General features: G+C 44.5%; 1 protein-coding gene across 1 annotated transcript in view; it reads left to right on the top strand.

Moving 5' to 3' along the window:
* The window catches only part of DZIP1L (DAZ interacting zinc finger protein 1 like), a gene marked incomplete at both ends in the record, with an annotated part of 63,061 nt that extends 50,622 nt beyond the window's left edge, over nucleotides 1-12,439 (top strand). Inside the window, 4 exons of the mRNA XM_084232605.1 lie at nucleotides 7,628-7,844; nucleotides 8,199-8,389; nucleotides 11,264-11,403; nucleotides 12,278-12,439. Coding sequence (XP_084088731.1) covers nucleotides 7,628-7,844; nucleotides 8,199-8,389; nucleotides 11,264-11,403; nucleotides 12,278-12,439 — 710 coding nt within the window. The remainder of the gene's footprint in view (nucleotides 1-7,627; nucleotides 7,845-8,198; nucleotides 8,390-11,263; nucleotides 11,404-12,277) is intronic.
* Nucleotides 12,440-13,041: the final 602 nt, after the last annotated feature.

The following is a 13,041-nucleotide window of genomic DNA, read 5'->3' as shown; positions in this document are numbered from 1 at the left end:
TAATTGGTCTGTTTAGGTGTTCTACTTCTTCTTTATCTAGCTTTGGGTGATTGTAGAGTTGTAGGAATTTGTTTATCTCCTCTAGATTGTTGAACTTATTTCCATATAACTGTTCATAGTAGTTACTGATTATTCTTTTGATTTCTTCTGTGTCCGTTGTGATTTCTGCTCTTTCATTTATGATCCTGTTTATTTGTGCTTTCTCCCTTTTTTCCTTTGTGAGCCTGGCTAGGGGTTTATCTATTTTATTGATTTTTTTCAAAGAACCAGCTCTTGGTTTCATTGATCTTTTGGATTGTTTTTTCAGTTTCAATTCATTTATTTCTGCTTTGGTTTTTATTATTTTTTTTCTTCTACTGGTTTTGGGTTATTTTTGTTGTTCTTTTTCTAGACCTTTGAGCTTCGAGATTAGGTTGTTTCTTTGAGTTCTTGTTTCTTCATGTGAGTCTCTATTGCTATATATTTTCCTCTTATTACTGCTTTTGCTGCATCCCATACATTTGGAAATTGGTGTCCTCCTTGTCATTCAATTTAAAGAATTTTTTAATTCTTTGATCTCCTCATTAGTCCAGTGGTCTTCCAGTAGTGTGGTTTTCAATCTCCATGAGGTAGGAGAGTTCCTTGCCTTCTTTTTATGGTTTATTTCTAGTTTGATGCCTTCATGGTCAGAAAAGATGGTTGGTATGATTTCAATCTTGGTGATGTTTGTCTTGTGTCCCAGTATGTGATTGATCCTGGAGAATGATCCATATGCGCTTGAGAAAAATGTGTACTCCATTTTTTTGGGGTTTAGTGTTCTATAGATGTCTGTTAAGCCCAAGTGCTCTAGATCCTTATTTAGAGCTTTAGTGTCTTTACTTATTTTTTGTCTCATTGATCTATCCATTGTTGATAGTGGTGTGTTGAAATCTCCCACTACATATGTGTTTTCTCTGATGTCTGTTTTCAGAGATGACAACAGTTGTCTGATATATTTTGGTGCTTCTTCGTTTGGTGAATATATGTTAATGAGTGTTATTTCTTCTTGAAGTATTGTCCCCTTGATCATAATGTAGTGACTGTTGGGGTCTCTTTTTTTCTTTTTGAGTTTGAAATCTGTTTTATCTGATATAAGTATAGCTGTTCCTGCTTTCTTTTTTGGTCCATTTGCTTGTAGGATTGTTTTCCATCTTTTAACTTTGAGTCTATTTTTATCTTTTGTAGCTAAATGTGTTTCCTGGAGACAGGAAAATGTTGGGTTTTGTTTCTTAATCCAGCCTGCAACTCTGTGTCTTTTTATTGAAGAGTTTAGTCCATTTACATTTAGAGTTAATATTGATATGTTAGCATCTGTATTTGCCATTGTGTTTGTCTTTCCTTTGATTATATTTATTTATTCTTTTAATAATTTTTTTTTTTGGCCTTCTTTCGTTGTTATACGTCACTCTGAGGTTCTGGCTTTAGGACTCCTTGTAGTATTTTTTGGAGTGGGGGTTTAGTCGTAATGAAATTCCAGAGTTTCTGTTTGTCTGGGAAGGTCCTTATTCTTTCTTCATAGAGGAAGGAAAGCTTTGCAGGATAGAGTATTCTTGGTTGGCATCTGTTTTCTTGGAGTCTGTTGCTATGTCCCTCCACTCTCTCCTTGCCTGTAGTGTTTCTTCGGAGAAGTCTGATGTCAGCCTGATTGTTTTCCTTTGAATGTTATCAGTTTCTTCCCTCTTGTCAGCTTCATTATTTTTTCCTTGTCCTGGATTCTTGGGAGCTTTACTTTTATGTGTCTTGCTGTATTTTTCCTTTCATCGTGGAAGTGTGGTGTTCTTTTTGCTTCTTTCATATCAATTTTCAGCTCCTTCTTCACGTTTGGGAAGTTCTCTTCAATTATCTCCTTGAATATTTTCTCTGTTCCTACGTCTCTCTCCTCTCCTTCTGGGATTCCTATAACTCTTATATTTCCTTTCCTCATGGAGTCAGGTAGTTCCTGAAGTCTTTTCAGTCTTTTTCATTTGTAGTTCTCTTTCCTTTTCTGTTTTGGTTCTTTTTATTTCTGTGTCTTCAAGAGTGCTTATTTGTTCTTCTATTTCCTCTATTCTGTTACTGCTGCTTTTCCCAGAATTCTTTAGCTCTTCTGTTAATCCTTTGATCTCCTGTATTTCCTTCATTTCCCTCTTTAGGGACTCAATTTCATTCTTCTGAGCGTTGTTTTCCTTAATGACTTCCATCGGTTTTTTCATCACGGCAATTTTAAATTCTTTTTTTGGAAGGCTCAGAAGTTCTTCCAAGTCACTGTAGTTGCAAGCTGGTGGTTGGGGTTTTTTTTTTTTGTTTGTTTGTTTTTTTGGCGGTGTGTCTTTTTTCTGAGGCATTGCTACTTTGCTTGTAGTTTTTCTTTTCCCTACTGCCTGTCTTCTAATTTGCCTTATGCGTTGGGACACTGTGCTGCTGGTACCTACTGGCATCTTTTTGGTGTGTTCTTTCGGGAGTTTCAGAAACTGGCAATCCGAATGAGTCAAAAACTGTTATGCCAGAAGTTTAGTGAGGCAGTGGTACTTTGAGTATGTTAATGGTCAGTGTCACAGAATCTCTCCTCCTTCTGTGTTTAGTTACAAAGGTGCATCTTGAAGTCCCACAGACTTCCCTGGAGGGGGGGCAGCTAGATTGCAATCTGGGTTCCAAATCTCTCGATCCTCCTCTGGGCTCCAACCTCCTGCCAGGTGGGACCGGGCTTGTGGGGGCCTTCAGCTCACCTCTGACTGTGCAGGTAGCTTTCTGCCGGTTTCAAGCAGTCTTTATTGAAGAACGATCCCTATTCTAAAATGGTGATTCAGAGACAGGCACACCCTTCTGCGCCCCTGGTCTGCCCTGGCCGTGGGTGCCTGCTCCCCCTCTGGGCTCGAACTGCTGGTCAGAAGGGGCCTGGCGTGGGCAAACTTCCCAGCTCACCTCTGGCTCCTCTGGGAGCCTTCTGCTGGTTTCAAGCAGTCTTTACTGAAGAAAGGTCCCTATTCTATGGGGTGTTGGTGATTTTTTTCTGGTCACTAGGTGGCGCCAGAGATCTCTCCTAGTGTCCTTGGGGAGCTGTTTTTTTTTGCCCAGTGGGACAGGGGAACAGAGTGGGAGTGGTGGGGAAAGCCTCAACGGCTTTGGGGTGCTGTGTCTGCCTTGTGCCCCACAAGGGGGCACATCATGGGGATCCCACGCCCCGAATTTTGTGCCCCAGGTCTCAGTTCCGAAGCCCTCAGGTCCAGGACGCTGGCTGTAGCCCAGTTCAGTGTCTGCAGAAATGGCGCCTTTTGCACCCCACTCCCATGTCTGGGCGCCCGGTTTCTGATTACTCAGTGAGGGATATTCACCTCAGTGAGGGCCCCCACGTGTCTCCCCGCAAGCCCAGGTCGCAGGCGCCGGGACCTGGGCAGCCGAGATCTGGGTATCCTTTTCAAGGGCACCGCTTTCCCGCAGAAGCTTACCTGCTGGCCTGGGGCTGTTTGTAGGTCTCGTTTTTTTTTTTCTAATTGCGCTTGGAGCTGTTCGCTCACCTCCGGGGGGCGTATCCTGCAGGGTTCTCCACAGCTCCAGTTCATGGGGTGTGGTGGTTGAAATAGTTCCTTTCCACTCACAGTCCCGCTTGATGCGTAGTTTTGTAACAGGGTGGTCCCCAGGAAAGGGGGAGGTTCCAGGTTTCCTGCCCCACTCAAGGGAGGGTAAAGCTGAGCAGAGAGAGAAGAAGCTGCAGAAGAGGCTGAGGAAGGAAGGAAGCAGGATGGAGCCAGAAGGAGACCTGGAGGAGGCGCATGGAGCCTAGAGACACGTGAAGAGACTGAGCTTGCCTTTTGGTCATGGACTGGGTGACACAGATGTGGGTGACACAGATGAGACCCATGGGAAGGTGACAATGGCAACTTTTATCTTGATTTTGATTTTGTTCTTTTCCTTCCGAGCTTGTCTGGCTGTTTCTGACCCTTTTCTGTGGGTCCCCACTGGAAGATCCTTTAGACTTGTGGCAGGCTTTGGGGCCTTGCTCTGGGCCCATCGCATATGGATGGACTTTTACCCATGAGGGGATGGGTAACTTTGGGTGCTTCATTTAGAAACTAGATTCTTTGCCTTTCCTGTATTGCTTCCTAGTTTTATTAAAGTTCCTTCCCATTAAAGTCTCATATGTTTTGTGTTGATGCGGCGGATGGCAGAACCCATTTAGAATAGGCAGGTTTACAGGGTTTGGGCTGCTCCTTTCCCTGCCCTGTAACAGTTTGTTCTTGTTGGTTGTTTTAGTTTTTTTGTGTTTTCCTTCTTTCCATTGGTCGGAGAGTGCTGACTTTGTGGGTGGGTAGTGGGGTAGTGGGAGGGTAGTGGGGTTCTGAGCTTTCCTCCCTTCTAGTCCTCTTTTATGGCAACTTTCTTCTTCGGGTAGTTTGCTGGAGTCACCCGTTTATCTTCCGTGTCCCAGTTCTCACTGGGACCTGCCGCTTTTCCTCCCTATTAACTTTTTTTTAATGGGAGATCTTAATCGCAGCATTTCCTTACCGCCATGTTGATCCCCCTCCAAGTAATGCATTTTAGCATTATATAAGTTTCAGATGTGCATCATTAACAAATCAGTGTGTGTATACTACATGAAGTTTACCACTAAAAGTTCAGTTCTATCCTTCACCCTGCTATTGATCCCTTTTGTCCAATTTACCCACCTCTCCCATTCTTTCTGGTAACCACCAATTGGTCTTACAGTCTAAAAGGTCCTTTAGCTCATCTGTTTGTTTATATGCCACATGCATGAAGTCACATGGTATTTGTCTTTCCTGTCTGACTGATTTCACTAAGCATAATACTCTCTAGGTCTGTCATGTTGTTGTAAGTGGCAGGATTTCATTCTTTTTTTTTTTTTTAAGCTGAGTAGTAGTCCATCATATATATACCACATCTTCTTAATCCATCATCTGTGTGGTTCTTAGGTTGTTTCTTGCTCTTGGCTATTGAAAATGATGCTCCAATAAATATGGGGATGCATACATCTCTTTGAATTGGTGTTGTTGTACCTTTCAGGTAAATACCCAGAAGTGGGATTGTATGGAATTTCTATTTTTCATTTTTTTGAGAACTGTCTATACTGATTTCCAAAATGACCACACCCTTGTACAGTCCTACCAATAGTGTACGAGGGTTCCCTTTTTTCCACATCCTCTCTAAAACTTTTTTCTTGTCTTTTAGATGATTGCCATTCTCACTGGTGTGAGGAGACAGCTCACTTGATTTGCATTTCCCTAATGATAAGAGAGGAACACTTTTTCATGTGCCTATTTGCCATCTGTATGTCTTCTTTGTAAAAATGTCTATTTATTATTTTGCTTTTTTGTTGAGTTTTTTATTTTTTAAAGATTTATTTTATTTATTTATGCATACAAGAACTGTTGTCTAGGCCAGAGGTGTGGAAGGTGAGAGGATTTATCAGAGACAGAGTGGGGAACAGAACAGGCAGATTTACTGAGATACACTGCTGAGGGGAGCAGTGGGCAAGACAGGGGAGGTCTGCTGTGCTATGTGGGTCAGCTCCCTGGCTGGGGATCAAACTCATGCCGCAGTGGCTGGCATTGATAGTGCTAAGGCTTTTACACCTGTGCCACCAGGGAGGCCCTCTTTGTATATTTTAGATATTACCCCCCTGCTTGATGTGTGCAAATGCCTTTCTATTCAGTCAGTAACTTTTTCATTTGATGTAGTCCCATTTGTTTTTACTTTTGTTTCAGTTGTATATTCAAGCCTTTAATTCATTTTGAATTATTTTTATGAATAGTGTTAAGAAGTGACCTAGTTTCATTCTTTTGTATGACTGCCCAGTTTTCCCACAGCCATTTATTGAAGAGACTTTCCTTGCTCTGTTTTATGCTCTTGACTTCTTTATTGTAAATTAGTCGCCCCATGTGTATGGTTTTGTTTGGGTTTTCAATTCTATTCCATTGATCTGTGTGTCTGTTTTTAATCCAATACCATGCTGCTTTCATCACCATCACTTTGTACTATAGTTTGAAGTTGGGGAGCATAATACCGCTGTTTTGTTATTTTTTTTTTCCTTAGGGTTGTTTTTGCTGTTCAGTCTTTTGTAGTTCCAAATCAGACTGTAGAATATGTGTCCTGATTGGTAACTTTCATTCATACTTCAATTTAAGTGAACTGCCCTCTGCTTATTTACTAAAACATTCACTCATTCACTCACAGTAGTCATCTAGTATAGTCTTTACTGTGCCAGAGTCTGCCACCTCACCTGGAAACCATCCAGAACTGGGAGATGTGATGGAACCCTAAGCCATGGGTGGTGGGAACTTACAGGACCAGGGGCAAGACACTCAGGGAAGATGAATGGGAAGAAAGGTGTGCTGCTCTTCCAGCCCTCTTCCCTCCAGCCCTTACCCCTGTAGTCAGAAAGTGGGGAGTGAACCCCCTTTGCCACTCTCTACTCCCCTAGGATCAGAGTCCTGCCTTCTCCAGGGCATCTCACCCATGTTAGATGAGCATTGTGTTTTCACAACAGCCTGTATACCTCTCTTCCAAAGTCTGTGCTTGCTTCTCTTTCTAGATCTCATGAGTATGTCTGAATGCTCTCCTTCTGTCTCTGCTCAGACTGTGCCTCTTTTGTTTTGAGACAAACCTGGCATGTAGAAAGGAAGTGGCAATAATCTTAGCTATGGGATGACTGCTGACCTGGGTTTGCATCTACCATTTATGTCCATGGGCCTCAATGGAGTCCTTAGATCTCTGTGAATAGGGAAAAGTATAGACTCTGAATATCTGTGGCCACATGGATTTTGTAGGAAGCACAGGCTGGTGTCTCTGCACAGCAACTGTAGCTATTGTTATTATTCTCCCACTGCAAGTTTGCCCTCCCTTTCCCCTTTTCTTCAGTTTATGCTTTCCCAGAGGTCCATTTTTGAGTAAATGCATTTTCCAAGAGCATTGTGTTTTAGATGTTGTTTTGACATTGGACTTTAATAAGAGACACATTTAACACTGTGGCACAATCCACATATGTAAGAGTCTCATGGAAAAGTGCTTACTCTGACTCCTGGGATGCACTTTCTTTTTCTTAACACACACACACACACACACACACACACACACACGCACAGTTGCTGATCCTAGATGCCCCTCCCTGTAGTGATAGTCTTGGTGCAGTTTGGAAAACCAGGGACTGTGTCTAACTGCCTGCTTTAGCAGGAACAGATCCAGTTCCGAGAGGAGGGTGTGAGGAGCTTGATGGCCCATGTGGTCCTGCGGCGACCTCTAGTGGCAGTGAGGCCTTCCTGCAAGGCTGCCCGCTGCCGCTTGGGTGGGTAGAGATGGGCTGTGGTCTTGGGGAGGTCTTTCAGATCTGTTGGGGCCCTCCTCAGACCTGTTGCCTTCTGAGTTTCCTAGAATGATGATATGACCCTGGAACTCAGCTGTTGTTCCAGTCTTTGATAGAAACACAGTCCCAGTCCCAAGTGCAGCTGGCAGTGGACCCCTGGAGCAAGGGCAATCATTCAGTCATGGTGGTTATTATGGTGTACTGCAACAGAGCCACTTGTCCATTTCCAGCATGTTGGAACCTCTTTCTGCATTTCTTCAGGACTGGCGGCCCAGATAGCTATGTGGTGAAACTCATTCCTGTCTGTGTTTCTAGCCAAAAGGCAGCAGAGCTCAGTGGCATTCCAAAAGCCTCAGCCTAAGGCCAGGACTCAATATATACCATCCCCCTCCAAGCCAGCAGAGCCACACAAGGCAACTCCTCAGAGTCTCGGCAGCTGTGGCCCTGACCTGGCCCGGGTGCCCAGCTCTACTCGACACCACAAAGCACAGAAACGCTCCAACTCCTCTGCTGCCCCAGAACGTGGCCTGAGGTAAACCCTGGAATCTTCTCTCTCAGGGGATCTGTCACGGGGCTGCCTATTCTGGGCTCATCGCAGGCTTCTGCAAACAGGTGAGGGCAGAGACAAAAGTGAACAGAGGGGCCTCGGGTGAGTTCCAGCTCCAGAGAAAAGTCTCGGGTTGTTCGCTCCCAGGCAAGATGAATCTCTCCTCCCCTTCCCTACTTTGTCCCCAGTTGCCACACTAGAAAGGTGGGATGCTCATCTCCTAAAGGAGAAGCTAATGTGGCTGTTAAACATTGCATGATCCTATTACATGGCCCAAGGGAGGGTGTGTGTGGGGTTCTGGATAAAGCAAACACTCTACAACTTATTTCTTCTTTGAAGCAGCACACCGCCCTTCAGTTCTGAAGAGGACTTTGGGGGAGAATCCATGCAGCACATGTCTGGTCAGCCTCTGAAAGTTCCTCCCAAGAGGCGTCCCGATGCAGAGGATGACTGGGACTGCTCTGAGAGTGGGAGCTCAGAGGGGAGGCCCCAGGCTCCTGACAAGGGCTCAGGTGGGCTGGCTTCCTCAGGTGAGTGACCAGGACCACTGGCATAGTCTTTCTCCAGGCCACATTTCTCTAGGCCCTGAACACCCAGCAGTTTTCTTTAGGTTTTCTGATTCAACAAGTTGTCACTTGGAGAGAATGATCCTCCCACCCCTCAGATGTTTTCTTGGGATAATGCAGATATCAGGAGGAAGACATAATTTGAGGGCGGTTCATTTTGCCTCTTGTCATTTAGTTATTTAACTGCTGGATTCAGGGGAGCTCACTCCTTTCTCTCCTCTTCCAGGGTCTCACCCGTGGGAAGCATTGCTCTGTTAATGACAGGGGCCACTGGTACCAAAGGCATTGGCTTCCTGCTAGAGCTGATTTGACTGCTGAAGCCAAAGTGGGGATCCTTCTAGCTTCCCCAGATCCAGAAGCTGGCTATACCTGTGCACAGAACTGGCTTAGCAAAGTAGATGCTGAATGGGCAAAATTAGGCTTCCAGACTCAGACAACCTCCTATCTCAGTCACCAGTGCAGGGACAGGATTAGAGAAAAAGAAAGGCAGGCTGATGAACCTCCTCCAGCTGAAACATGGCTCTGGGGATACAGCAGCTGTGGGGACAGTGGGCATGTGTCTGGGGACAGGGAGAGGCTATCCCTCTATGCTTGCCCAACTGGAGGGTGAGCAGAAATTCCCTGACGCCACCATGTGGTAAGATTGTGCTTTCACATTGTCACAGATGTTGAAACAGCCTCAGAGACCTTCAGAGATTTGTTCAAGATGAGAGAACTAGCGGTAATATGTTGGAAAATTGATATTCTCTGTTATGTTTTTGAAATTAATGTGTTGGAATTATTATTTTCTAATTTTTAAAATTTGTTTTCCCAGAAAGTATTGTTTTCAGCCATTTTCTGAATTTTAGGATTGCACAGTTTTTTACATTGCTTGAGTTCATTAGCGCCAGATCCAGGGGGACATGGTCACTGCGTTAACAATTACCTGTTTACTATCACTGTGGTTAAAGTGGCCTCCAGGGCAAACCTAGTTTACAATTAGTCTCAAAGACAATGGACATTTTGACAAATATAGTTTCCTGTAACACACATAGTGAGTATAGGTTTTTATTAAAAGAGAACAATGAAAATCATGGTTGCCCAAGTAACCTTGAAGGCGAGGGTGACAGCCACACAAGGTAACAATGAAACTTTACAGCAGGCTCCCCAAGTTCTTACCAACAATCTTTGGGTAAAAGTAGCTTTTTAATCTTTCAGGAAAGTCCTTTGCCTGTCTCAGCTGAGATTTAGGCAGAAATCAAGTAGTTATGAAAAGGACATCATAGAAATTTAACTTGTTATAGTAACTAGAGCAAATATATTCATTAAACTTGTTTTCTGTCTAAGGAGTTATAATGCCCAATACACATTTTTATTCTTAAAGCAACTGAGTCAATCCCATTCTTTCAAGATTTTTTCTCTTTTTAATATCTAAAAATATTTTTATTCTGTTGGCTAGGCATAGAATTCCAGGAGGAAACTATTTTCCTTTCTAATTCAGAAGACATTGCACTGTCTTCAAGCTTCCATGATTCAGAAGATTTTTGTTTCTTTTTTCAAGGTTTTCTTTTCTTTTTTTTAAAAAAGGTTTATTTATTTATACAAGAACTGGGGTACAGGCCAGAAGCACAGGAGGGTGAGAGGATTCACCAGAGACAGAGCGGGAAACAGAACAGGCAGATGACTGAAACCACTGCTGAGGGGAGCTGTGGGCGAGATAGGAGAGGTCTGCCGTGCCATGTGGGTATCTCCTTGGCTAGCCGGGAATTGAACCCATGCTGCAGAGGCTGCGGACAGCTTCACAGCGCTGCGCTCAACCTGCTGCACTATGAATGAAACTTGGAGCTTCTTACTTCAGTTGCATTTTCTGGCCAAGAAGTTAAAGAATGTAGAACTTACAGTTTCATCTTTCCATGGTCAATAAATGGAAGCTTAGGGATGTGAGCCCAAGTTTGTGCCATCTGCAAAGTCCACACTCTCACTGGATTCTGCAGATATTCATCTTCTTCACAGTATTTTCCAAGCCTGCTGGTCCATTACAACCAACCAGAACCACATCTTTAGAAAAATATTGACGCCTCGCAGATGGGATGACGGAGTAGAACGATTTTAGAGCCAGGAGTCAGGAGTCCCTGGGACACAGCCCTCTGACTGCTGGCACTTGTATGAGGGCTTCCTCTGTTGTTAAATTAGATATGTGGGCAAGAGGGTAATAGGGATGAGAAACGCAGTGCCTGGTACATTGTAGGCTCTTAAACATTTCCCAAATGAATCAATGACCCAAGGACTGTTGTAGCTCCAGACTTCTGCTCAGGCCATTCGACATTTGAATCCTAGAAGGCAGTGCTTAGCTTCCTGCTTCTAAGCCATTCCTGAGGTCTGCATGTCCACCTTGGTTTATCACATCATTGTGAGTTTACTGATGATCTGTGTCATTGCTTACCCTCTTCTTGCATGGAGTTCTCAGAGAGTCTGTCTGGTTTGCAACCCTCCTGTGCCAATTTATATTTATAATATTTCTTTTTGTTTCTGTGAAGACATTGAAGGAGGATGTGTCTTCATGTTAGTCTTGCAGTTCAGGTACCAAGCTGAGAGGAAGTTCTGCCTCAGATGTTTATAAGCCTCATCCCTGGCCATGTCTCTAAGTTTGTACTGTTATATTTTCATGATATTAACCCCTCTTTTTGCCAGCACACGTTGGCTTGGGTTTCTCTCCTTGCCCTTCACCTTCATGATTGCCCTTCCTTCTGACCCTTCTTCACACGCTGTCTATCCATACTGGAGCCTAGATGTGACACACAGGCATGGTGCCTTCATTCTCTGGGCCTTTCTTGCTAACAGTCTCTGCTGACCTTCCAGAAACACTGGTGCAGTTGATGGTCAAAAGCCTGGAGGAAAAGCTGGAGGCTCCAGTGAAGAAGCCTGCTGGAGGGGTCAGTCTGTTCTCATTGCCCAAAACCAGGCCATCGACGGCTGCCTTGCGAAGGAGGACGTCTCAGGTGGGGTGCAAGAAGCTTGGAGGGTGCCCTGCCAGTCCTGACTGAGCTGGCTCTGAATTATGGGGGCCTGGGGTGGGGGCTGAGGAGGGTCCAGTGAGTGTCAGCCTTGACCCTAGTGGGGTACTGCAGGTGACCTCTTCCCTGGACTATTTTTCCTGCCTCTGTATGAGTTGAGATGGACACTTTCAAATGCTTGTTGTTTGAGCCCATGATAACATTAAAAAGCCATTCAGTTCTTTATACAAGTGACTACTCCATAGGTTGATTCTCCTGTCCCCCTCTTATTCCTGTTTCTGGTCTCTGGTAAAGCAGAGAAGTGGCCATGTGTCTGGCCCTGTGGTTGCTGCTCTTTTCAGCTCAGGCTCATCCCATAGAGAACCCCTCCCCACTCTTGCACTCTGCACAGGACTCCACACAAGGATGTGTATAGAGCAGGCTTCACCCCAGGGTGTGCTACTGGGGTGGCCTCACATAGCACACCAGAGTAGGCACCAGCATACAGGGGGGTGTTCTGATACCTTTGTTGTAAATACTCAAGGCTGTTGCTCATCACTAAGAAAGTCTCAATGACCCTTCCTCTCTCAGACACTAGCTGCCATCCAAGTTAGAGCTCGGATGCTCCATGTCCCACAAGGCGACCATCCTCCCACTCCTGTCAGGGAACAACTCCCTCATTCCTATTATTTTTTTAGGCAGAAAAATTGACAGCTCTCTTTACTTCATACTTCTGTTTCACCTTTCTCAATCAGAAAGCTGCATCCTGGAGTTATCAATTCTTTTGCCCTAAAACTCAGACATTTTTGTCCCCATGTTCATCCTGTGTTTCCATTTCTCTTGTCAGATGCCTTTTCTTCTCCCCCTTTTCTCTATGCAGCAGTCTGATGATGAGAGTGAGCTGGAGATCTCCTTCTTGGAAGATGCCCCACAGAACCTGGATGAGAGTGAGAAGCCGAAGAAGCCCGTATCTCGCTCAAAGCTTGCGGAGAAGTCTGGCACCACTGCATGGAGCCCTGGCCATCCCAGGGTCCCCAGCTGATGATCTGCGGACTAGTCTTGTCCCCTGGGGTCGGCTCAGGGCCCACCCCAACAAAGAGGCTTCTGGTCTTTTGTCTTCAGTAACCAAGAAGTCTTCTTTCCTTTGGTTATAGTCCCCATACAATTCCCACCCCCTTTTTCTGAACTTAATCCCTCTTCTCCCCCTGCTTCCTACTGTAGTGTGTCTCTGGTCTATAATTGCTTGTTGATTCTGATTTTTACTTTATTGCAATTAGTCTTTTTACCTGGTCCCTTATTTAGGTTTTCTAAATTCCTGCTATGAGTGAGACCATCTTGGATTTTTCTTTTTCTTTCTGGCTTATTTCGCTGAGCATGATCCCTTCCAGCTCCATCCATGTTGCTGTAAATTGCATGAGTTTATCTTTTTTGATTGCTGAGTAATATTCCATGGTGTATATGTACCACATCTTCTTGATCCAGTCATCTATTTTTAGGCATATGGATTGTTTCCAAAGCTTAGCTATTGTAAATAGTGCTGCAATAAACATAGGGGTGCAGGTGCCCTTTTGAATTAATGTTCTGTGTCCTTTGGGTAAATACCTAGGAGTGGAACTCTCCTGCACTGCTGGTGGGAGTGCAACA

This window comes from Talpa europaea, assembly GCF_964194135.1.
Source record: "Talpa europaea genome assembly, chromosome: 4".
Taxonomy (NCBI): Eukaryota; Metazoa; Chordata; class Mammalia; order Eulipotyphla; family Talpidae; genus Talpa; species Talpa europaea.
Note: the sequence above shows the minus strand (reverse complement) of the source record. Positions and strands in the feature narration are given on the sequence as shown.